Here is a 22,102-nt window from a genome sequence, read left to right on the forward strand (position 1 = left end):
GTGGATTGAGCACGGGCCTGCAAACCAGAGTATCGCGGTTCGATTCCCAGTCAGGGCACATGCCGGGGTTGCAGGCCAGTTCCCAGCAGGGGATGCACGAGAGGCAACCACACATTGATATTTCGCTCCCCCTCTCCTACCCTTTCCCCTTAAAGATAAGTAAATAAAATATTTTTTAAAATATCAGACTGAGCAATGGGATAGAGGGTGATGTGGGTGGTAAGGGGAGGCCTCTCTGAGGAGATTTCTTTTGAGCTGACACCTGAATAAAGTGAACATTTGTGGGAAGAGCGTTCCTGGCAGAAGGCGCAACACATGCAACACAACCTGTGCTGGGAATAAACCTGACGTGTCCACAGAAGAGGCAAGAAACCACCGAAGTGATGAGGGGGCCAGAGAGAAGAATAAGCATCAGTTCCTACTTAGGGTCGTGTATTAGTTTCCTGGGGCTTTGACAACAAAGTACCACACACTAGGGGGCTCAAAACCATAGAGATGTACTCGCTCACAGTTTTGGAGGCCAGAAGTCCAAAATCAAGGTGCTGGCTGGGCTGACTTCTCCCGGAAGCTGGGAGGGAGAATCCACTCCAGGCCTCCACTGGCACGTGGCGCGCTCCTCTCGTGTCCTCTCCCTTCTCTTCTCTTGTAGACATTTACCATCGGATTTAGGGCTCATCCTAAACCCAGGATGATCTCATCTGGAGATCCTTAACTTAATTCCATCTCAAAGACTCTTTTTACAAACAAGCACACATTCAGGGGTTAGGACATGGCCATATCTTTTTTAGGGGGGACGGGGGGGCACGCAAGACACTAGTCAACCTACAGGTCTAAAAATAAAAACAGTAAGCAAGAAATATGTACAGAGCCTTTCTCGTGCTCCTGCTCCAAGTGAAAAGCTCTCAGTGTGTTATCTCATTTACTGCCAGAACACAAGAACCATGTTCCCATTTCACAGATGAAGAAACTGAGGCTGAGCCAAGGCTCAAACCTACTTCTGGTCTGATTTCAGAGGCTTCGCTGTCAACTTTGCACCATTCTACTGCCCTCCCGGAGTCCTCCAGGGCAGGGTCACCGAAGTGCACAACGGCAGGCAGCGCCTTCCCCTCGGCGGCTCTGAGCAAGTGTACCCGGGGAGATTCTCCCCAGCATCCACCCGGGTCGTGGGCGCACGGCCTCATCAGCAGGGAGCGGCCGGCTGAGGGACCGGTGAAATGGGGTCCTGAGGTGATCGTTTCCTCCCTTCTTCCCTCTTAATCGCAGAAATGAGGCCATCGCCACCATTTATTTATTTATTTGTTCCTTGTTTTGTTTTTTAAATCTGTGATGCGCCACCAGAAAATCATTTCCGCTTCTGCCGCTGGTAAGGCGCTTGGAAATGCTCCCTCCCAGCCAATGGAGAGGCCCGGATTCTGGCAGGGGGCTGTGCTTTTTGGTCAGCCCTGCCCCCACCGACCCACCCCGCACACAAAAGCAGCGTAATTAACCATCTTAAGGAAGCCGAGCCTCCGACAGCTGCGAGCTGGAAAGAGGAAAATACCTTAGAGGCACAGGCTGCGACGATGACAGGGGACGCAGCTGCCACGGAGCGAGAGGGAGCCGACAGCTAGCTGCGAACCGCTCCCCACCCTCAGACAAAAGCGCCCCTCTGCGCCGGCCGCGTTGCTCTGGGTGACCTTGCTTGGATGCAGAGTCCACCCCTGCGCGCATCTTCTGTTACTCCGAAGGCCCGGGGACCCGCTCGGAACACCAGGGATGCCGGGCAGCAGCCGCGCGGGGTTCGCCTTTGTCTGCGCCTAATCAGGAGAGGTCGCGGAGGTAACCAGCACTCACCGCGGAGGTGAGTCCACCTTCCCTTCTCCCTCCCCTGCCTAGGAAGGGTGCCCCAGGTATCTGCCACTGCAAACCCCCTCCTGGCTGATGGGGCTGGTGGCGGCGGAGAACCCCAGTCCTGTGACTCTCTGGGTGGGAACCCACCCATTTTTGCGTCCGCTGGCAGTCACACCTACAGTTCCCCTCCCATGCCCACCGCTCACCTGGAAGCAGAGAATCGCACGATTTTCAGGACGTGTTTGGAGATTAGGCAGATAAAACCCTGAGCCCTTCTCTGGGACGCTTCCTAAGAGACCAAAATGTCCACGTCCCACCTCCGTGCCTTTCCTATTTATAACAGCGGGAGCGATCCGGAAAGAGGGTTTGAGAGATGTGTACATAAAGGCTTGCCTTTGGGTTGGGAGGAAGGGAGATGATGGTTGAAGACAGATTCCTCCTTCTCTATCTGAACTTGAATGTGATCCAGCATCTCAATGCAAAGGGACACTTCTCAGCTGTCCCATCCTTTGCCTTAGCTGCCATTCTCAAACGTGAAGTCGGGGACAGAGAATGGGAGTGGATGGGGCACATGGGGAGCCTACCCACACCCACATTTGGAGGATCTTGGGGTGACATGTGTGGCTCCAGGGTTTAGGCTGTCCGCGATGTGTGTGTGTGTGGGGGGGGTCCTTCCTGGGGGCTGAGTTCACACCCAACTCAGGATGAGGAAAACGGACACAAAAGACCACTCCCTTTAGATAGGAAACGATTTGCATTGATGTGAACTTCCACTTGCTGTAAGGTTCTGGGTGGTGGCGGTTGCCTGTGCTGCCAGGAAGGGATTTTTTTTTTTTTTTTTTTTTTTGGCGTATTGCGTCTCACTGTCCCTCCTCCATGAATGAATGACGACATTGAGGCCAGTGAAAAGAAGCAAGTGAGAAACTCTCACAGCAGTAGGGAAGGGGTTCTAATCCTAGCCACCCTCTGCCTCCCTGCCTGGCCTCCTCACCTGTCTCTGCTCCTTCTGGGTCCTCCCTCTCTGAGCCAGGGTCCCAAATGCAGACCTATCCTCTCCAGGGCCTGTGGTCCAGTGCGGGCAGGGCTTTGGCTATCACACCCGAACTGTGGGCCATGCACCAGCTCTACAGAGGAACAGCTGGTATCAGGGAAGGTGAAGGGCTGGCTGGAGGCAGGGACCTTAGATGCTGGCGGGTGAGGATAACACGGCAGGACCTGTGTGGAGGACGGAAGGATGGGGTGCAATGACACAGTAGGCCTTCTATAAGGACAGCCAAACCCATGCCTGAAGTCCTTTCACAAACCTGCGGATTAAGACGGGGTTTGTCAGTCTCAGATCTACAGACGTCTGGAGCCAGGTCATAGCACCCTGGGCACTGTGGAGTGTTGAGAATTATCCCTGGCTCCTACCCTTTTACTCCCAGGAGAACCCCACTCCAGTTGTAACAATCAAAATGCCTCCAAACATTGACTCTAAGTGTCCCCTGGGGATGGGGTTTGTGTGGGGGTACAGGATTGCCCCCAGTGGAGAGCCACTGGCTTAAAACCACAGAACCTGTGCTGACAGTTGAGTCATAAAATCCTGGAAAGTTATACCCAAAAGGTATCGCAGAGATTATTTCTAGCACAACTCTTTCATTTACAGATGGGGAAACTGAGGCCTGGAGGGATGAATGGTCTGAAAGTCTGCCCTGTGCTGGGGTATATCCAAACTTAATCTCACCCAACAGCTGACTCTGCCCCCAGACAGCCCAGTACTTAAGCCATCATCTAGAATGCCGTGGCCACCCCACCCCTGCCCCTAGCCAGCTTCTAGGATAATAAAAACAAAACTGACATTTTTTGGTTGGTAATAATTATGATCCTGACTTCCAACCCCAGACACTTTCCACAGTGCTTCCATTAGCCCTCAGGTCAGCAAGTTGTTAGGACTTGCTTCTTTGGGGTGGGGGGAGACAGGATAAAGGTGCAGAGCAGGTGGCCTGGAGCAGACGGAGGGGGGGTGGGATTGACCAGGTCAATTCCAGCAAGGAAGCTTAAGTATATCAGTCATCGACACTTTAGTATAAATGAGTTTAATAGCTTTATGGCTTCCCAGTTGAAGTCCAAAATAATGGAGAGATGGGGAGCCCTGGGGAAGGTGTATTTCAGAACTTTAGTGGGGAGGGCTTATAGCTGGAGCTTCAGCTTCTCACATGGCTTCACACTCCAGACCCACATGGGTGTTCTTAGTTCTCTCTGCCTCTGTTTCCTCACCTGTGAAATGGGAAGCCTCCTAGAGCTGGGCAATGATTCCGTACAACAGTGGCTGCACAAGCTCTTTGCAGATGGATCTAAAATGCTGCACATGGGTGAAAGGTTGTTATTATGATGATTGTTCAGTAAAACCTCCATCCATTGCTCTCCTTCAGAAATCATCCTTGCTTCAAGGCTGGTGCCTCTTCCCAGATCCCATGGGAACAACAGAAGCCACACTCCGGATGGAAAACGTGGATGTGAAGGATGAATGGCAGGATGAAGATCTTCCCAGGTACAGCCCCCCGGGGTCTCCAGGCAAGCCGTGCGGGGAGAGAGTGGCACTTCTCCAAGGCGGGGAGCAGGTGACACTGCCAGTTGAACAGGCCAGGCCCATAATGAATATTTGCTGCATTATTTAAGATTGATTTCTACCTTACCCCCTGCCCTCTCCCCAAACTCTCATTTCCACACTATTTTAAGAATTCTAAACATTCTTGTAAACACATCTCATGGACTATTACGATAGTCTTACCTGGGTTCCCACAAATCTAGGTGACAGCATATTTTTACCTGCAGCAGCCACAGGAACTGCGTCATACCCTGCTTAACCCCCTGGGGCAAATGTCTGTCACACAGGGAAGCCAAGTTCAACCTCCACCTGCTTCTTTGAGCTCACTCTCATCACTCTGTCTGTTTCACACCCTTCCAACTCCTGTGGCTTCCTTCCCCATGCCCAGCTGCTTCTGACGTTCTGATTTTTCACTGCCTGTTCCTTCTGCCTGGAACACTTTTCCCCAAAGATCCATGCCTCCCTCACCTCCTTTAGGTCTCTGCCCAGAGGGCACCTGCTCAGAGAGGGCCTCCTGGCCAGTTCATTACCCCCCCCCCCCAGTTCCTGAATAATGGCACCCAAAGATATCTACATCCTAACCACTGGAACCTGAGAATGTTTCCTTAATGGAAAGGGCACTTTGCGCATGTGATTAATTTAAGGGCCTTTTTTTAAAAACCTCACTCAAAGATATGTTTTTATTGATTTTAGAGAGAGAGGATGGGGGTGAGAAAGACATTGATCAGTTGCCTCACATACACACCCCAACCAGGGATTGAACCTGCAACCTACATATGTGCCGTGACCAGAAATCAAACCTGCAACCTTTCAGTGCACAGGATGATGCTCCAACCAACTGAGCCATCCAGCCAGGTGATGAGATCCTAGGTTAAGGATCTCAAAATGAGGTGATGATCCTGAATTATTCGAGTGGGTCCTCAGGATTATCACAGGGGGCCTTATAAGAGGGAGACAGAGAAGTCTTAACTACAGAGGTAGGAGCTATGGTGATGGAGGTAACAGACTGGAGTCATGGGAGAAAGGGGTCGTGAGCCGAGGGATGCAAACACGTCTGGAAACTGGGAAAAGCAGAAAACAGATTCTCCCCTGGAGCCTCCAAAAGAAACCAGCCCTGCTTACACCTTGCTTTCAGCCTAGTGAAACTGATGTTAGACTTACTTCTGGCTCCTGGAATCATAAAAGAATACATTTGTGTTGGGGTGAGCCACTAAGTTTGTGATAATTTGTTACAGCAGCTGTAGGAGACTCATACTATCTACTTTGCTAATATATACATATTTTAAGATTTTATTTATTTATTTTTAGACAGAGGGGAAGGGAGGGGGAAGGAGAGGGAGAAAATCATCAATGTGTGATTGCCTCTTGCACAACCCCACCAGGGACCTGGCCCGCAACCCAGGCATGTGCCCTGACTGGGAATGGAACTGGCGACCCTTTGGTTCACAGGCCAGCTCTCAATCCACTGAGCCACACCAACCAGAGCATAAATATTTTTATATTTATCTTGTTTAAATTCTATTTTCTCCCAAAGGGAACCCCACAAGAGCAAGGGCCTTTGGTTTGACCACTGCTTCATGCCAGCATGAGGACAGAGCCTGGCATACAGTTGGTGCTCAATAGACAGGGTGAATGAATGACAATCACTGGAAGGAATAAAAACTTAGTAGGAAGAAAGCCCTGAGCATCCACAGCTGATATGAGTGAGCCACCGAGCCTCTCCCTCCCTCTTCTCCTCCAGCGAGGCGTTGCTTGCTTGCGTAAGAGAAAACGTCTTCAGCACAGGCTCTCCTACTTTATTGGTTGCATACAACCACTCATCTCCTTCCTCCTTTAATGCAAGGACTTTACCCCCAGGAGATGATGCCCAAGAGTTCCTTACATAACCATCTGGGAAGGAATAGTCAGAGGGATCGTACGTGTTCACCCTGGAAAAGAGACTTTGAAGACTATCTCCACCTCCAGAAATACCAGCTGGCGAGGGCACTGAGGGCAGTGACTAGGTTGATAAACACCAGACATGAAGGGGATGCAGGTCTGAGTGCAGCATAAAATATGTGGACTCAAATAGTCCAATATATGCTTTATACAACCAGTGCCGGTCAAAAGCCGGACTGGTGGGAGAGGTCCCGCACTTCCTATCAACTGCTTCCAAGTAGAAGCTGCCAGTGGAGGGTATCAGCCCCATTGAGTTTTGAACTTAGCCCTCTCCCGAAGCTAGTCATTTCCAGTCACGCTTTGCACACGTATGTGTGCTTCTTTATAGCAAGAGGTGCTGATTCTCAGAAGAGCTGGGAAGTTCTTGTCTACCCAGTACCATCGTCTTCCAGGAATACAATGGCTGCTGCGTTGGGGCCAACCTCCTGTCCTTTCACCTTTAGAATGTTCTTTTCTCTCCACATTCCCCCCTATAAATCTTTCTCTTCAACTCTGTAAGACAGGGAGTGCTAATGCCTGGCTAAGGGCTCTCGCAGCACCCAGACTTGGCAGTTTGGGCAAATAAAGGATCATTTTCCAGCCAGGAAGTCCTGGTAGTTAAAGATGCTCTAAAATGGACAAGAACTGGCTTTGAGTGCAGGCACTTGCTCCTGGTGTTGGTGGTGGTGGTGGTGGGGCGTTATTTCTTCCCATGTAAAAGGTAGAACCTGATTTTGGTAGGTTCCTTCCAGCACTGAACACCCAGAGTTCCAAGGGGTCTTCTCTGGCCTCCACTGAGCCCAAAGCAGTCCTGGGTCTGGACTTTGAGAACCTTCTGATTCAAACCCCAACAGGCTTGGTTGGCCACCTTGGGCGACTCTGAGCATCTTTGTACCTCAGCTTTCCTTTCTGTAAAATAGGAGCAATCATCCCTGGCTCATGAAGTTGTGAGAACACAAGGAGGCATATGGGACTGTGTAAATGATGAAGGCTGCCCAAAGTCATTGTCATTCTCAGTATTGTTCCTTGTATCTTGTTCAGTGCAGTTTCTTCATCTGTGTGCACCCCCCACAAGTATTTTAAAAGCTAGCCCCTCTCTCAAGCATCCTGGAGACAAAAGTGGGGCTGGCAGCAGCTGCAAATGTGAATTCCAAGTGAGTTTCCCCCAGCTGCACAGGATCCCCCTCCCTTTTTAGTAGCTCAGTGTTTTCAAGATAGTGGCCTTGCTGTGCAGCCCTGGGTTGTATGCCTGGCTTTGCCAAGGCTTCTGTCTTCCTCATTCCGGAAGAAACGAGTGCAGCTCCTTGATGCTACGTCCAGCTGCATCTCAACATAAGCGCCTCTGTCTAGTGCCAGACAACCCACAATTCTATTCCCTCCAGCTCAGCGAGCCCTTCCTGGGGCATCTTCAAGCTTCTCGCTGGGTGTTGGAGCACTTGCCCTGTGTCCACAGCCCCCTCCTGCCGCCATTGTCTTGCAGCCTCTTCCTTCACTTCCTGCCCTTCTGTAGATTCCTATGGGGTCTGAGCTGAGGGCAGTCTGGGAGAAAACTGCCTGTTTCCTACATTAATTCATTCTAATGATCTGCACTGACTGTACGCCAGATCCTGCGCAAGATGCTGGGGACATATGGAGAACAAGACAGCTGCCCTCATGGGGCACTCCCAGTCTGGGGCAGAGACAGGTTGTCCCCTTTAACCTTACAAGCCAGTGTGCAATTGCAAATGGGTTCTTGGCACTTGGAGAGTTCCTGGGTGAGGTCTGACCAAGCAGAGGCCAAGCATTCCAAGCTGAGAGAGCAACCCATGTAAAGGCCCTGAAGCCAGCAGGAGCAGGGGGAGGGACTGAAGGAAGATTGAGTGCAGAAACTGAGACCCAAGGTAGAAAACGGCTTGACCAGTGTCTCATAGCTAAGGAGACGCAGGTGCAAGATTAGATATCTGACTTCTAATCAGCCAAGTGGCTCAGCTTAGTGGCTCTAGATTTTGTTTCCTTGTTTGTTTGTAAGGTTTTTTTTTCTACCATAGTCCCAAACTTAACAAAATATCTAAGAGCAGGAAGTAGTGCTCTAGGCAGAGGGAACAGGATGTGCAAAGGCACTGGGGCAAAGAAGACTTTGGCATGGTAGGGAATACAATAGGAGAGCCCAACCACATCCTTAGTATGGGGTTGGAGGGTTCACAGATGCCACATCCCAAGGGATGCCCAGGGGGGAGATTTCAATTTCTTGCTGAGAGAGTGGGTGAGATTCTAAGAGCTGCCACAGCAAAGCACCACAAACTAGGTGGCTTAAGACAACAGAAATGCATTCCTTCACCCTTCCGGAGGCTAGAGGTCTAAAAATCAAGGTACCTGCTGGGCCATATTCCCTCCAAAGCCTCAAAGGGGAGGATCCTTCCTACCTCTTCCAGCTCCTGGTGCCTGCTGGCAGTCCTTGGCATCCTTTGGTTTGTGGACACTTTAACCTCTGCCTCTGTCTTCGCATGGCCTTCCTTCTCTTCTGAGTGTCCGTGTCCAAATTTTCTTGTCCTTCTCAGTACACCACTCATTGGATTCAGGAGCCCCATATTTCAATATGAGCTCAACTTGGTTACATCCGCAAAGGTCCTATTTCCACATTCCCAGGCAACGGCAGTTAGTCACGGAATTATCTTCCTGCGAGGACACAGTTCACCCCACTACAGAAGGATAGAGCCACAGTGTATGCCTTGCACATGAAGGGGAGCCCCACCTTTTCCATGGGATGCCCATTGAGAGTAAGCTCTACAGAGAGCTGTCGGGACCCACCTCAAGTTCATGGCAAGGCTTTAGCTCTGCATAATTTGAGGTTGTCCTGGGACTTGGGGAAATAACAAGGTCTCACTTGGACTCAAAAGCCACAGCCCTGTGGACTGGTAAGGTGGGCAGGAATCTGCTCTGCCTTTGTCAGGAAGCTGTGGGCTTTCCTCCAAGGAGCCTGGAGTCCTGCTGAGTCGGCGTCTCCATTTCTCCAGCATCATCTGGAACACTGATTGAATATCCATTGCGTTCTGGGGGCTGTGCCAGGTGCCTCAGCCTCTAGACCTCCTCCCGTTCCCACGGCAGCACCTCCCCTGGCCCCGCCTCCCTCCCCATCCACATCCTACATCCAATATCCCTCCTCCATTGCTCCCTCTGCTCCTGGCTCCCAAGTCTGCTTTCTGATCTCTTCCTAGAACTCATCAAGTTTATTTGGCCTCAGGGTCTTTGTGCCTGCTGTGCCTTCCACTTAGAATCCTTTTCCCTCAGTCTTCCCATGATGCCAACCACTTGCTTTTAAGTTTCCACTCAAAAGTCACCTCCTCAAAGAGGCCTTCCCTGCCCGCCCTGTAATTGCACCCTACCCCCTTCCTCCTTCACCTTGCTTATTTTCTTTGCTGTAAATATCATCATCTGCTTTGCTCATCCACTTGTTTACTTGATTATCATCTTCCTTCCTTCTTGTGTTAATCAGGGCTTAACAAAAAATAGAACCAGTTGGTTTTCATTATATATATTATATATATTTGCATTATTGTATTTATCATTGCATATATTATTAATATATACCATTATTGTTTATTTATATTAGTCATATACAGTTATACAAATAAGTATGTGTATTTTATTTGTAATATAGATATATTATATTTTAATATATTATTTTGTATATGTGATGGTGTATATTTTGTGTCTACATATATGTAGTCCAAATAATTGACTTACTCACTTGTAAGGGCTGTCCAGCCTAAAACCTGTAGTGCAGGCTGGAAACTCAGGCTGGAAACTCAGGCTGGATTCAATGCTGCAGCCCTGAGACAGAATTCCTTCTTCCTCAGGCAAACCTTCAGGCCTTTGTGTGAGGTTCACCACATTGTCAAGGACGGTCTCCTACTTAACATCCATAAATTTTAGGTTTGGACCACATCTACCCCATACCTTCCCGGCAATGCCTGGGCTAGTATTTGATTGGATAACCAGGTACGAGAGCCTGGCCACATGGCCAGAAATCTGCCCACGACCCCCTCCAAACTGTGTGTTACATTACTACCTGTCTCGTTGGGCCCTGTACGTTTCCCAGCACCCAGACATCTAATATATTTGTGAAATGAATGAAATCTAGGTTCCACCTCTATTTCCATTTTACCGATGAGGAAAACTGAGGCTCAGAGAGGGAAGGCACCACCTAGACACAGCGCTGCACAGCAGCAGAGCGGACGTTTGCTCCCAGATCTCAGACATTCGTGCTGCTGTACTCAGCCCCTTGGCTTCCCAGTCTGGGCTGCTGAGCAGTTGAACACTTTCCCCACCTGGACGGTTAAGCAGCAGTTCGCTAGACTGGCAGCCAAGTGGGATCTTCATGCACCATCCAGGGTTGGGAGGCTGAATCACATCCTGATGAGAACTGAAGACAGGGCTGGTTTCCTCTGGCAGGAGGAGTTGGTGACAGAGCAGGGCACCCAGGTCCGCCAGTGAGAGGCGCTCCTCAGGCCAAAGGGTTTCTTTCCTGTTGTCCCCACTGGGATTGGTGCACATGTGTTGACTGGGCACAAGAGGGCAGTAGAGGGCAATAATAGAATCAGCTCTGCCAGCTTGTCCATTTCAATACTGGTGCGGTCCTCTAACTCAGCCTCAGCTTCCTCCTCTGTGAAATGGGCTTCTGTCTGCCTCATAGGGCTGATGTGAGGAGCAAATGACATCGTGCCATGGACATTCCAACCTGGCACACAGTGATGCCCTGTCCATGGGATAAACTATGCTTCTAACTGATTCTAGAATAGGAATTGCAGCCTCAGATATTGAAGGGCGCCAGGCAGGCAGCATAGATGAGAGAGGGAGCTGGAAGAATATTCCAACACCCACGTGAACAAGAGTGGTGGACAGTCAGCTCCTGGTAGTGGCTGCCACACGTGAAGGGCAGATATGACTCAAGAAAAAAACAGAAAGCTAGAATTTTTGTGTCAGAGCTGCAATTTAACAGCAAATTTGAAGTTTTAAATGCTGTGTGGGCAGGACAGAACTAGGGGTGGTGCATCAGCCATTAGTGTGCAATTTGGGGTAATCTGCACTCCCGCAGTATGTTTCCTGGACCCTGGACCTATTCTTGAGTTACCAGCCCTGCCCCCACCCCCGCTTGAGAGCAGGTGTGGCAACTACAGAGAAGAGGGACAGAGCAGGGTATGTATAAAGTGAGCATGTGAGTTAACTCTTCACCCCCCTGTGCCTCTTTAAAACTTTCTCCTGACTTTATTTGATGCTTGCCTTTATAAAAAAAAAACTGAGGTGAAATTCACCTAAAATTAACCATTTCGAATGCACAACTCAGAGGCATTTGGTGCATTCACGTGTTGTGCAATCATCACCTCTATCTAGTTCCAAAACATCTCTATCACTCCAAAACAGAGCCCTGTTCCCCTTAGCAGTCACTCCCCCACTCTTCCCCAGCTCCTAGCAACCACTAACCCACTTTCTGTCTCTGAATCTGCCTGTTCTGGACATTCTACATAAATGGAATCATAGGTAGGTGGCTTTTTGTGTCTGGCTTCTTTAACTTAACATAGTGTTTTCAAGGTTCATCCATGTTATAGTGTAAGTCGGTGCTTCGCTTCTTTTCACGACTGCATAATATTCCAGCACGTGGCTGGGCCACACTTGGTTTATCCATTCATTGACTGATGGATATCTGGGTTGTTTCCACTTTTTGCCTCTTGTGAATCATGCTACTGTGGACATTGAGCATGAGTTTTTGTGTGGATGTATGCTTTTGTTTTCTGGGGGCCTTTGCTCTAGCTGGACCTCCTTGAGAGCAGGGCAACATCCGAGTCAGCCTTTACCTCCAAGACCCATCAAAGCACCTGGAAGGGAGTAGTTGCTCAAAGAACACTTGATGCATGGTAAATAGGAAAAGGTGGGAAGGAGGAAAAGGAAGAAACATGGATAAGTTCCACCCTGCCAAGGGTACCAGCTCATCCCCTCTGTGGAACAGAGGCAAGGGAATAAAGAGTTTGTGAAAAGGAAGGAGAGAGCATCCTACCGTCCTTCCCAGGCTAACTAGCACCCTTTCAGCTGAACCGGCACTGATGAGTGGCAGAAGTGAATTAACACTGGAGTGCTTCCCTGAGTCAGCATGCCCACGGCTGGATCCTCGGGCAGCCCCGGGCACTCTGCAAACTCTCCTGCCTGGAATCAAATGATTCCCCCAGGGAGCAAACAACTTGGAGCTCATGGGTCGAGCTCAGGCAGTGGGAGCTGTTGCTTCAAATAACAGTCTGGTCATTACCAGAGAGACATGTCTTATTCTGCAAATTTGTGCCTAACAAAGCATTAAAGTGGCGCAAATGCACAGTTGGTGGCATTTGAATTTTTTTTTTATTTATTAATCCTCACCTGAGAGGACATGCTTATTGATTTTAGAGACAGAGAAACATCGATGTGAAAGAAAAACACACACCGGCTGCCTCCAAGTAAACACCCCAGCTGGAGATTGAACCCACAACCCTTTGGTGTACATGGCAACCAGGAGCCACCCAGCTGGGCAGCAGCATTTGTGTGTGTGTGTGTGTGTGTGTGTGTGTAGAGAACCCTAAAGATTCCACCAGAAAAAAAACTGCTAGAACTAATTAATAAATTCAGTAAACTATCAGGATATAAAATAAATATCCAGAAATTGGTTGTGTTCTTACATACAAATAATGAACTGTCAGAAAGGGAAATTAAGAAAACAATACCATTTATAATTACATCAAAAAATACCTGGGAATACATTTAACCAAGGGGGTAAAAGCTCTGTTTTCAGACAATTATAAGATATGAAGAAAGAAATTAAAGAAAATACAAATAAAGGGAAGCACACACTGTGCTTATGAACAGAAAGAATTAACATCATTAAAATATCCATACTACTCAAAAATAATCTGTATGTTCAACGCAAGTCCTATCAAAATACCAATGACATATTTCATAGCACTAGAACAGATAATCCAAAAATTTATACAGAATGACCAAAGGCCCTGAATAGCCACAGCAATCTTGAAAAAGAAGAACAGTATTGGAGGAGTCACTCTACCTGATTTCAAACTATACTACAAGGCCACAGTAATCAAAACAGCATGGCACTAGCATACAAAACACATACACAAGAACATGAATAGAGAGCCCAGAAATAAACCCACACCTATATGGTCAATTAGTAATATTTTTAAGTGAAGGCAAGCACATACAATGAAGTAAAGATAGTCTATTCAATAAATACTGTTGGGGCCCTGGCTGGTTTGGCTCAGTGGATTGAGCACCAGCCTGTGAACCAGAAGGTTGCTAGTTCAATTCCCAGTCAGGGCACATGCCTGGGTTGTGGGTCAGGTCCCCACTTCGGGTGTGCAAGAGGCAACCAATCATTGTTTTTCTTACACATCAGTGTTTCTCTCCCTGTCTTTCTTCCTCCTTTCCCCTCTCTCTAAAAATAAATAAATAGAATATTTTCAAATAAATAACATTGGGGAAATTTGACAGATACACGCAAAAAAAAAACACCTAAACCACCTTCTTCTATACCATATATAAGAATAAACTCAAAATGAATTACAGAGTTAAATGCAAGACTCAAAACCATAAAACTCCTGGAAGAAAACACAGGCGGTAAAATCTCGCACATTTCCTTTTTTTCTTTCATTTCAACATTTCTCATAGTAGTATTTTTTTCTGATATATCACCTCAGGCAAGGGAAACAAAAAAATAAACAAATGGGACTATATTAAACTTAAAACATTTTGCACAGCAAAAGAAACCATTGACAAAATGAAACACAGCCCACTGAATGGGAGAACATATTTGCCAATGATACATCTGATAAGGGGTTAATATCCAAAATTTATAAAGAACTCATACAACTCAACACCAAAACAAAATCTAATTTAAAAATGGGCAAGGGACATGAATAGATACTTCTCCAAAAAGGACATGCAGATGGCTAATGGACATATAAAAAGATGCTTAACATTACCAATCATCACAGAAATGCAAATTAAAACCACAAAGAGACATCACCTCACACCTGTCAGAATGGCCATCATCAGCAGAACAACAAACAAGTGTTAGTGAGGATGGGGAGAAAGGGAAACCCTTGCACTGTGGGTGGGAATGCAGACTGGTGCAGCCACTGTGGAAAACAGTATGGAGGGTCCTCAGAAAATTAAAAATGGAACTGCCTTATGACCCAGTGAATCCACACCTGGGATGTATCCAAAGAAACCCAAAATATTAATTTAAAAGAATATATAAATCCCTGTGTTCATTGCAGCATTATGTACGATAGCCAGCTATGAAGGCAACCAAGACTCCATCAACAGACGAGTGGATAAGAAGTAATGGTTCATATACAGCATGCACAATGAAATATTAGGTGGCCACAAAAAAGAAATTTTACCATTTGCATCAGCATGAATGGACCTAGAGGGTATTATTCTAAGTGAAATAAGTCAGTCAGAGAAAGACAAACACCGTATAATCTCAGTCATATATGGGATCTAGAGAACAATGTAAACAAACAAAACAGAAACAGACTCATAAATACAGAGAACAGACTGATAGTTGCCAGAGGGGAGAGGGGCTGGGGGACTGGAGGAAAAGGCGAAGGGATTGAGAGGTACAGACAGGTATTAACAAAACAGTCATGGGGGTGTAAAGTACAGCATAGGGAATATAGTCGGCAATGTGGTAATAACTCTCTCTGGGGCCCTAGAAATATCAGGGGGACACTTTGTAAAGTATGATTGTCTCACCACTGTGCCACACACCTGAAACTAGTGCACGATGATATTGAATGGAACTACACTTGAGAAAAATACTTTTGAGAAGTTTTATATGTATAGACACCTACACGCATATTACAGAAAGTTTCTATATACTCAGCACCCAGTTTCTCCTATGATTAATATTTTAAATTAGACTGGCATGCATGTTACAATTAATGGACCAATATTAGTACATTATTAATGACTTAAGCCCACAGTTTATTAGATTTCTACAGTCTTTTTTCCTGATACCATTCGGCCCCAGGCTGCCGCCCCCCCCACCAGGACCCCATGTGCCATTTAGTTCTCACGTCCCATAGGCTCCTCTGGGCTATGAGTTACTCACACTTTCTTTGTTTTTGGCCATGTTGACAGTTTTGAGGAGGACTGGTCAGGGATTTTGTAGAATATTCCTAAACCAGGAGTTTGGTGTTTTTCTCCTGGCTAGACCAGAGGGGTGGGCTCTGGAGGGAGACACCACAGTGAAGGGCCCTTCTCGTCCCACCGTGCCCAGGGTCGCGTGTCACCATGACTTCCACTGTTGACGTTGACCAGATCCCTTCTTGGAGTGTGCTGGTCAGGCCTCTGCACTGTGGAGTCACTCTGTCCCCTTTTACGCTGTTCTGTTTGGAAGGAAGCCACTCTGTCCAGCCCACATTAAAGAGTAGGGAGTTATTTTCCATCTTCCGAGGGCAGAGAATCTACATACGTTATTTGGAATTCTGTGCAGAAAAGTTGTCTCTTCTCCCCTATATTTATTTCTTCAATTATTTATTTATACCCGTATAGTCTCACGGCCATTTTATTTTACACTTTAACTCACCATCCAATACTCTGTGATTGTTTTGTCGATGCTGCCTGAACTGCCCCAGCGTCGGCCATGGAGACCTCTTCCGGTCGACCACTGTGTCCCTTGGGTAACTCCTTCCTGCATTAACAGCGACGACAAGTCACCAGAGACTGAACCCTGCAGAGTCACCTCATAAAAAACGCGGCTCACATCTGAGTGTGTAAAACTGTGTGACAGGAAGAGACCCCCCTCTCCCTCAGCTTCGGCTTCCCCATCACAAACAAAATAAAGACGACATACACTAGGTTGTCTGCAGGGAGCCTCTGGCGCTGGGACTGCATGGTTTTCTGTGCTGATGCCCAGGCGTATTTTTTCCCCACAATTCCCAGAACTAAGCGAGTTTTGTTGCTTTTGTTTTTGTTGTTGTGTCTGAACTCCACGCTCCAATGGCTGGATTTTCGGTGCCTGGTAATGTCCCCTCCTGGCTGGGTTCGCAGGCCATTACGGGAAGAGACGGGGATGGACTCGCTTGGCAGTCCAGCGGAAGACACGTCCTGTGAGTTTCCATGTGTGCAGAAATGGGGGTGCTCTTTTCGGGTCTCAGTGGGCCCAGGACTGCAGAAATCCCGGTGGCCTTGACTCCTGGGGAGAATGTCAGAGAAGGGGCTTGGGTTGTTCTGATCTGAGGCCTGCAAGGCAAGCGGCTGTTCTGGGCAAGAGACGTGGGCACCATCATGAAGTCAGCACAGCAGTGTTGCTGTGTGTCCTTGGGCTGGTTGCTTAGCCTCTCTGGGCCTCCTATTTCTCATCTACTAAATATAGGTAGTGAGCCTACCACACAATGGGGTGCAGCTCCCACCAGGTCAGGAAGTAGAGAGGAGGAAAAAGAAAGAAGAAGCACCTATTTTGTCTGGTTTTGTTGTTTCTGTTTTCCTGTTTCTCCACAGCCCCTCCCAACACGTTGAACTTCAACGGAGCCCACCGTAAGCGGAAGACACTGGTCGCTCCAGAGATCAACATTTCCCTGGATCAGAGTGAGGGCTCCCTGCTGTCCGATGACTTTTTGGACACCCCTGATGACCTGGACATCAACGTGGATGACATCGAGACCCCTGATGAGACCGACTCACTGGAGTTCCTGGGGAATGGCAATGAGCTGGAGTGGGAAGGTGAGTTCGAGGGTTGCCCACGGCACCTGAGTGGCCCCAGGTTGCACTCAGCACCCCCGGCGGCTTCCCAGGCCAGCCCCCTAGAGCAATCCTGCCATTCCCACAGGCTCAGGCGGGGCAGGTGTCCTAACCCCGGGCTCACGAAACAGCACCAGGAGGGTCTGCCTACCGCTGCAGCTCCATACGTATTATTCTCGAGGGTGACCAATGCCAAAAGGAAGTGCCTCCAACTGATTCCACAAGTGTTTGTGGAGCATTTACTCGGGAGCCGGTCTCAGCTGAGATGGGATGTGGAGGGAACATGGAAGGAATAGATGGTGGTGCCCACCTGCGCACATAGGGGTCAGACATGAATGCTAGATAATAAATGTGCGCGAGGCCACTGCAGCTGGTTGTCACTGGGCGAGGTGATGGCATAGAGTGGGGAGGGGCTGTCTCCCGGAGGGTTGATTCTGCCCCCTAGAGAGCCCTTGGCGATGTCCGGTTTCACCTTTGGTTGTCAGGACTCAGGGTGGAGGCTGAAATGCTGCTTAACACCCTGCAGTGCCCAGGACAGCCCCCCACTGAGAGTGATCCATCCCCAAATATCAAAAGTACTCAGGGTGACACGCCTTGAGCTGGAGTCACTGAGGGTGGGGGCTCCTCTTGAAAGGTGGTTCAGGTTTCGCTGAGTAGGTATTAGTTGACCTGACAACGAGACAAGAGCACAGTTCAGGCGAGAAAGACTGTGGTGCTGGTGGCCATGGGGATGGAAGCAGAGCCGCAGGCCTGCGGGCAGGTGTGGAAGAGAAAGGGCAGAGGGAGTTCAGATGATGCCTGCTTGGGGGCCTGAGCAGCTGGGAGTGTGGCTGAGCCATTTCCTGGAGCAGGAAGCCTGCAGAATGGAGTCCGGGAAAGAGGCGGGTACTCTCAGAGTGGCCGAGAGCCCTGTGAAGGACAGATGCGCCCAGAGGAGAAACCGTGTGCAAAGTCACACAGCAAGTTGTTGTCCACAGAGATGAGTTCCTCTTAGCTGGTCAAGTGCCCAGCATCCACCCCAAGCATTTTTCTGGATCCCAGGGCTTGAAAACAAATCCTGCGGGAGTGACTTTTTGTCTCCCAGGTCCCCCATTTTCCCCAACAGCCTCAGGCTGACACTGTCCTGAGTGGAGCGTGGGATGAGTGTTTTGCCTGTGGCCCGGGGAGCAGTGCAGGCTCTGCAGCCACAGGCAGCAAAGGCGGCTGGGAGAGCCTGGGACAAGACTTCGACTTAGGTGTCCCTTCCATTCACCCCCTGGCCCGCTTTCAGATGACACCCCCGTGGCTGCTGCCAAGAACATGCCTGGGGACAGTGCAGACCTGTTTGGGGACGGCTCGGCGGAGGATGGCGGAGCTGCCAATGGGCGCCTGTGGCGGACGGTGATCATCGGAGAACAAGAGCACCGCATCGACCTGCACATGATCCGTCCCTACATGAGGGTAGTGACCCACGGAGGTGAGACCACACCCCAGGGCCCCTCTCGGCTGCAGCTGAGCCACCAGAGCCCTCCGGTCAGCAGCCCTCTCTGAACCCCAGGCTCTTCACCAGCCATGGGATGTTAAGCAAACGTCTCTGGGTGGGCGAGGGTGGAACTTGCACGGGGACGCAGCATGGGCGCTGGTGCACGCAGGGGTGCCGACGAGGGTGCCAATGAGAGTGGCTGGTGTTCCGTACCAAAGGCAGAGCCAGGTCAGGGGCACGGGGCAGCTGGAAGCCCAGGGAGGGCTCTGCCCACCTCTGCCTGGGCCCACTCACTGGCTGCATCTCCCCAGGGTACTATGGCGAAGGTCTCAATGCCATCATCGTGTTTGCGGCCTGCTTCCTCCCAGACAGCAGCTCCCCCGACTACCACTACATCATGGAGCACCTCTTCCTGTAAGTGGTCCGCCTGCTCCGTGCTGGTTGCCAGCATTTCCGAGAGTCCCAGCAGTGGGCTGGGCCAGCCTGCAAGAACCATGCTGGGAGGGGGCACTGCCTGGCACCAGGGAGGGGCTGGGCCACCAGCAGGCCTGGATCTGAGTCCCCTGCTCACGCAGTGGGCCTCCTTGGTGCAACTGTCATCATCACTGTCATTTATTGAGTATTTCTGTGTGGCGGCCACGAAGCTAAGTACCACGTATGTGATAATGCGTTCCACCCTCACCACAGCCCTGCGGGGTAGGGTCCGCCCCTCCTCCAGGGGCAGAGTCGGAGGCACAGAGAGTAAGTCACTCGCCCAAGGACATGGGCACAGTTTTATTATGACAGAGAAAGATAATACATATAAAGCACCTGGAATATAACAGTAAGAGTTCAGTAAACCATGATTCCTCATTGTCATTACCATGACGATTTCCTTCTTACACAGGGGGGCTTGGGTGCCAGGTGGAGCAGAGGACGAGGAGGTACCTGTGGGAGGTCGGAATGGGAAGCGGCTGAGATATGGGAGAACCCAGTCTCCCCAGTTACAGGTGGAAAAGTAGAGGCTGAGAAAGGCAAAGATCTGTCTGAAATTGCTCAGGGAGAGATGGAGCCGGCATGGACCTCGGGTCCCTAATGTCCAGTGTAGTGGACCGTCTGCTGTGGGTGCCTGTTCCCCACCTGTATCTGGGGCTATGGAGCCCTACCCCCAGAATTAGCGGAGACGTTAAGCGGAGTCATGCATGTAAAACATGGCACGTAGTAAATGCTCAACTCAGTGCAACCACCACAGCTGTTACACCCACCGACGCAAATCTGTGGTGGGCCGGGGTTGTTCACGCCCACCGCGTCCCGAGTGTGCCAGGACAGCCAGCGGTTCCCGAACAGGTGTGGCGGGCACGGCGGGGCACGGGATGGCAAAGGGGGCAGGTGCTGCAGGACCTGGGGCTTTCTAACCCTGGGCTGCTCTCACTGGGCCCCCTTTCGTCCGTGCCCTGTGACCAGGTATGTCATCAGCAGTTTGGAACTGCTGGTGGCAGAGGATTACATGATCGTGTACCTGAACGGCGCCACCCCCCGGCGGAGGATGCCGGGCATCAGCTGGCTGAAGAAGTGCTACCAGATGATCGACAGAAGGTGAGCAGGAGGGCTGGGGGCCACCGCAGGTGCAAGGGGACCCGGAGCTGAGGCGTCAGCAGGGCTGGTTCCTCCGGGGCCCCGAGGGACCATCTGCCCGGGCTCTCCCAGCTCCCAGTGGCCCTTGGCGGTCCTCAGCGTCCCTTTGCTTGTGGGTGCATCACCACAATCTCTGCCTTCATTTCCATGTGGCATCTCCCTGTGTGTGTCTATGTCCCAATTTCCCCTTTTTTCAAGGACACCACTCATCTTGTGTTGGAGCCCACCCTGCTCCCGTGTGACCTCAGCTGAAATCATCACCTCTGCAATAACCTATTTTCCAGTGTCCCATCCTGAGGTCCCAGGGGTTAGGGCTGCAACATGTGTATTGGCGGGGAAACACAATTCAACAAGACCACATAGGTGGTCAGAACCAGGGTGCCCCTGAAAAACTTTCAGGAACGGGAGATGGCGTGGCCATGCAGTCAAAAACTCAGATTCTCATGCAGGAGAGAAGCAGCTCTGCCACTTGCAGACTCCACCAAGGGGCTTAGCTTCACAGAGACTCTGCCTCCCCCTGTAAAATCATGGCACCTACGGGGGTCCAGAGGAGGCAACACCTGTGAGCCCCTCCATCCCCAGGGCTTGCCCCCGGGAGCCCACCTTGCTTCCTCTGCCTTCCCACACAGATTACGGAAAAACCTGAAGTCCCTAATCATCGTCCACCCGTCCTGGTTCATCCGCACCGTGCTGGCCATCTCCCGCCCTTTCATCAGGTGAGAGTATGACCTGCGTCCTGATTCCCATGTGGGCTGTTGTCAGTCTTTTTTTTTTTTTTAATCTGCATTTCCCAGCTTCTTTACGCTAAATACATATTATCGTTTTAAACAATTTTCAATCACAGGTTTGGTTATAAAGCAACAAACATGCAGAAAACAATAACTGGCTCCCCCACGTTGAATGCTGGATACCTTTTAACATTTGCAACCACAGCTCTGAGAGGCTGGTGCGATCACAATCGCACACATTCAAGAATGAGGAAACTGAGGCTCAGAAAGGTCAAGGAACTCGCCCAGAGTCACCCAGCCAGGTCACTAGCCCCCTGCCCTCCCTCAGAAAGGAACCCAGCTCTGTCCACTCCAGAATTTGTGTAGGGGCCATTAGGGTGCCAGGAGGGTCTGACCTACTCCTGGCAATAAAATAACTCAGTGAACCGACACGTGAACCCCCTTTGGGATTGGTGACTCAGCGGGAGGACTCACCAAGCTCAGAAAAGCTGCTACACTCACGGGTACGGTCTATTACAGCAGGAGGGTGGAGATGAAGATTGGCTACGGAAAAGGGTGCGAATGGGAGTCTAGGAGGAACCAGAAATGAGCTTCCAGTTGTCCCCTCCCAGCAGAGTCGTGCCAGAAGCCCTTAGCTCTCCCAGCAGGGATGCGGGACAGCATGTGGGAGTGCCGCCCACCAGGAAGCCCACCTTGGCATCCGGGAACGGAGGACCAAGTGGCCCACCCTAGTCACTCGGTCTCCAGGCACTCGGGAGGTCACACTGGCATTACATGGCCCAAGGCCCCCACCATGAGTCACAGACTACGTGGCAGCACCCCAGGCCCTGGGCGACCCAAGACACTCTTACCAGGCAGGACCAGTCTAGGCTTCCAGGTAATTGCCCACGAGCACCGGGAGCCCAGGTCTCCCCTGCAGTGTGCAGGGGAAGGGCACGCCAAGCCTGCTGGGTTCCCCCTTTACTGACCAATATAGAAGCCCCTGGAAACCCAGATCAAGGAAAGCAAAATTTAGCATGTTAAATGCTGTAGTCAATCACTTAAACATTGAATGTATATTTAATTTAATATCACTCCAAACACTGAATTGGATCAAGATCCTTCCTTTCCACATTCCCAGTCAAGAATCTGTGATGAGTTTAAGAGTCAGGGCCACACTTGGCCTTGAAAGACACTCACAGCATGAAGCATTTGCAAGAA

The 22,102-nt window shown here is 50.0% G+C and overlaps 1 protein-coding gene across 3 annotated transcripts in view; it reads left to right on the forward strand.

The window, feature by feature from the left end:
* The first annotated feature begins 1,412 nt into the window (after positions 1-1,412).
* The window catches only part of ATCAY (ATCAY kinesin light chain interacting caytaxin), a 31,866-nt gene continuing 11,176 nt past the window's right edge, over positions 1,413-22,102 (forward strand). Inside the window, exons 1-8 of one of the 3 annotated variants that reach the window (XM_037165367.2) lie at positions 1,413-1,840; positions 4,242-4,360; positions 16,409-16,467; positions 16,859-17,080; positions 18,369-18,554; positions 18,872-18,974; positions 20,004-20,135; positions 20,804-20,890. In XM_037165367.2, coding sequence (XP_037021262.1) covers positions 4,284-4,360; positions 16,409-16,467; positions 16,859-17,080; positions 18,369-18,554; positions 18,872-18,974; positions 20,004-20,135; positions 20,804-20,890 — 866 coding nt within the window. In that variant the 5' untranslated portion in view covers positions 1,413-1,840; positions 4,242-4,283. Of the gene's footprint in view, positions 1,841-3,919; positions 4,361-16,408; positions 16,468-16,858; positions 17,081-18,368; positions 18,555-18,871; positions 18,975-20,003; positions 20,136-20,803; positions 20,891-22,102 lie in introns of those variants that run through there. The other 2 variants (XM_037165366.2, XM_053658723.1) reach the window with 2 other exon arrangements.

This window comes from Artibeus jamaicensis, unplaced genomic scaffold, assembly GCF_021234435.1.
Source record: "Artibeus jamaicensis isolate MK-2021 breed Jamaican fruit bat unplaced genomic scaffold, CSHL_Jam_final scaffold_537, whole genome shotgun sequence".
Classification (NCBI taxonomy): domain Eukaryota; kingdom Metazoa; phylum Chordata; class Mammalia; order Chiroptera; family Phyllostomidae; genus Artibeus; species Artibeus jamaicensis.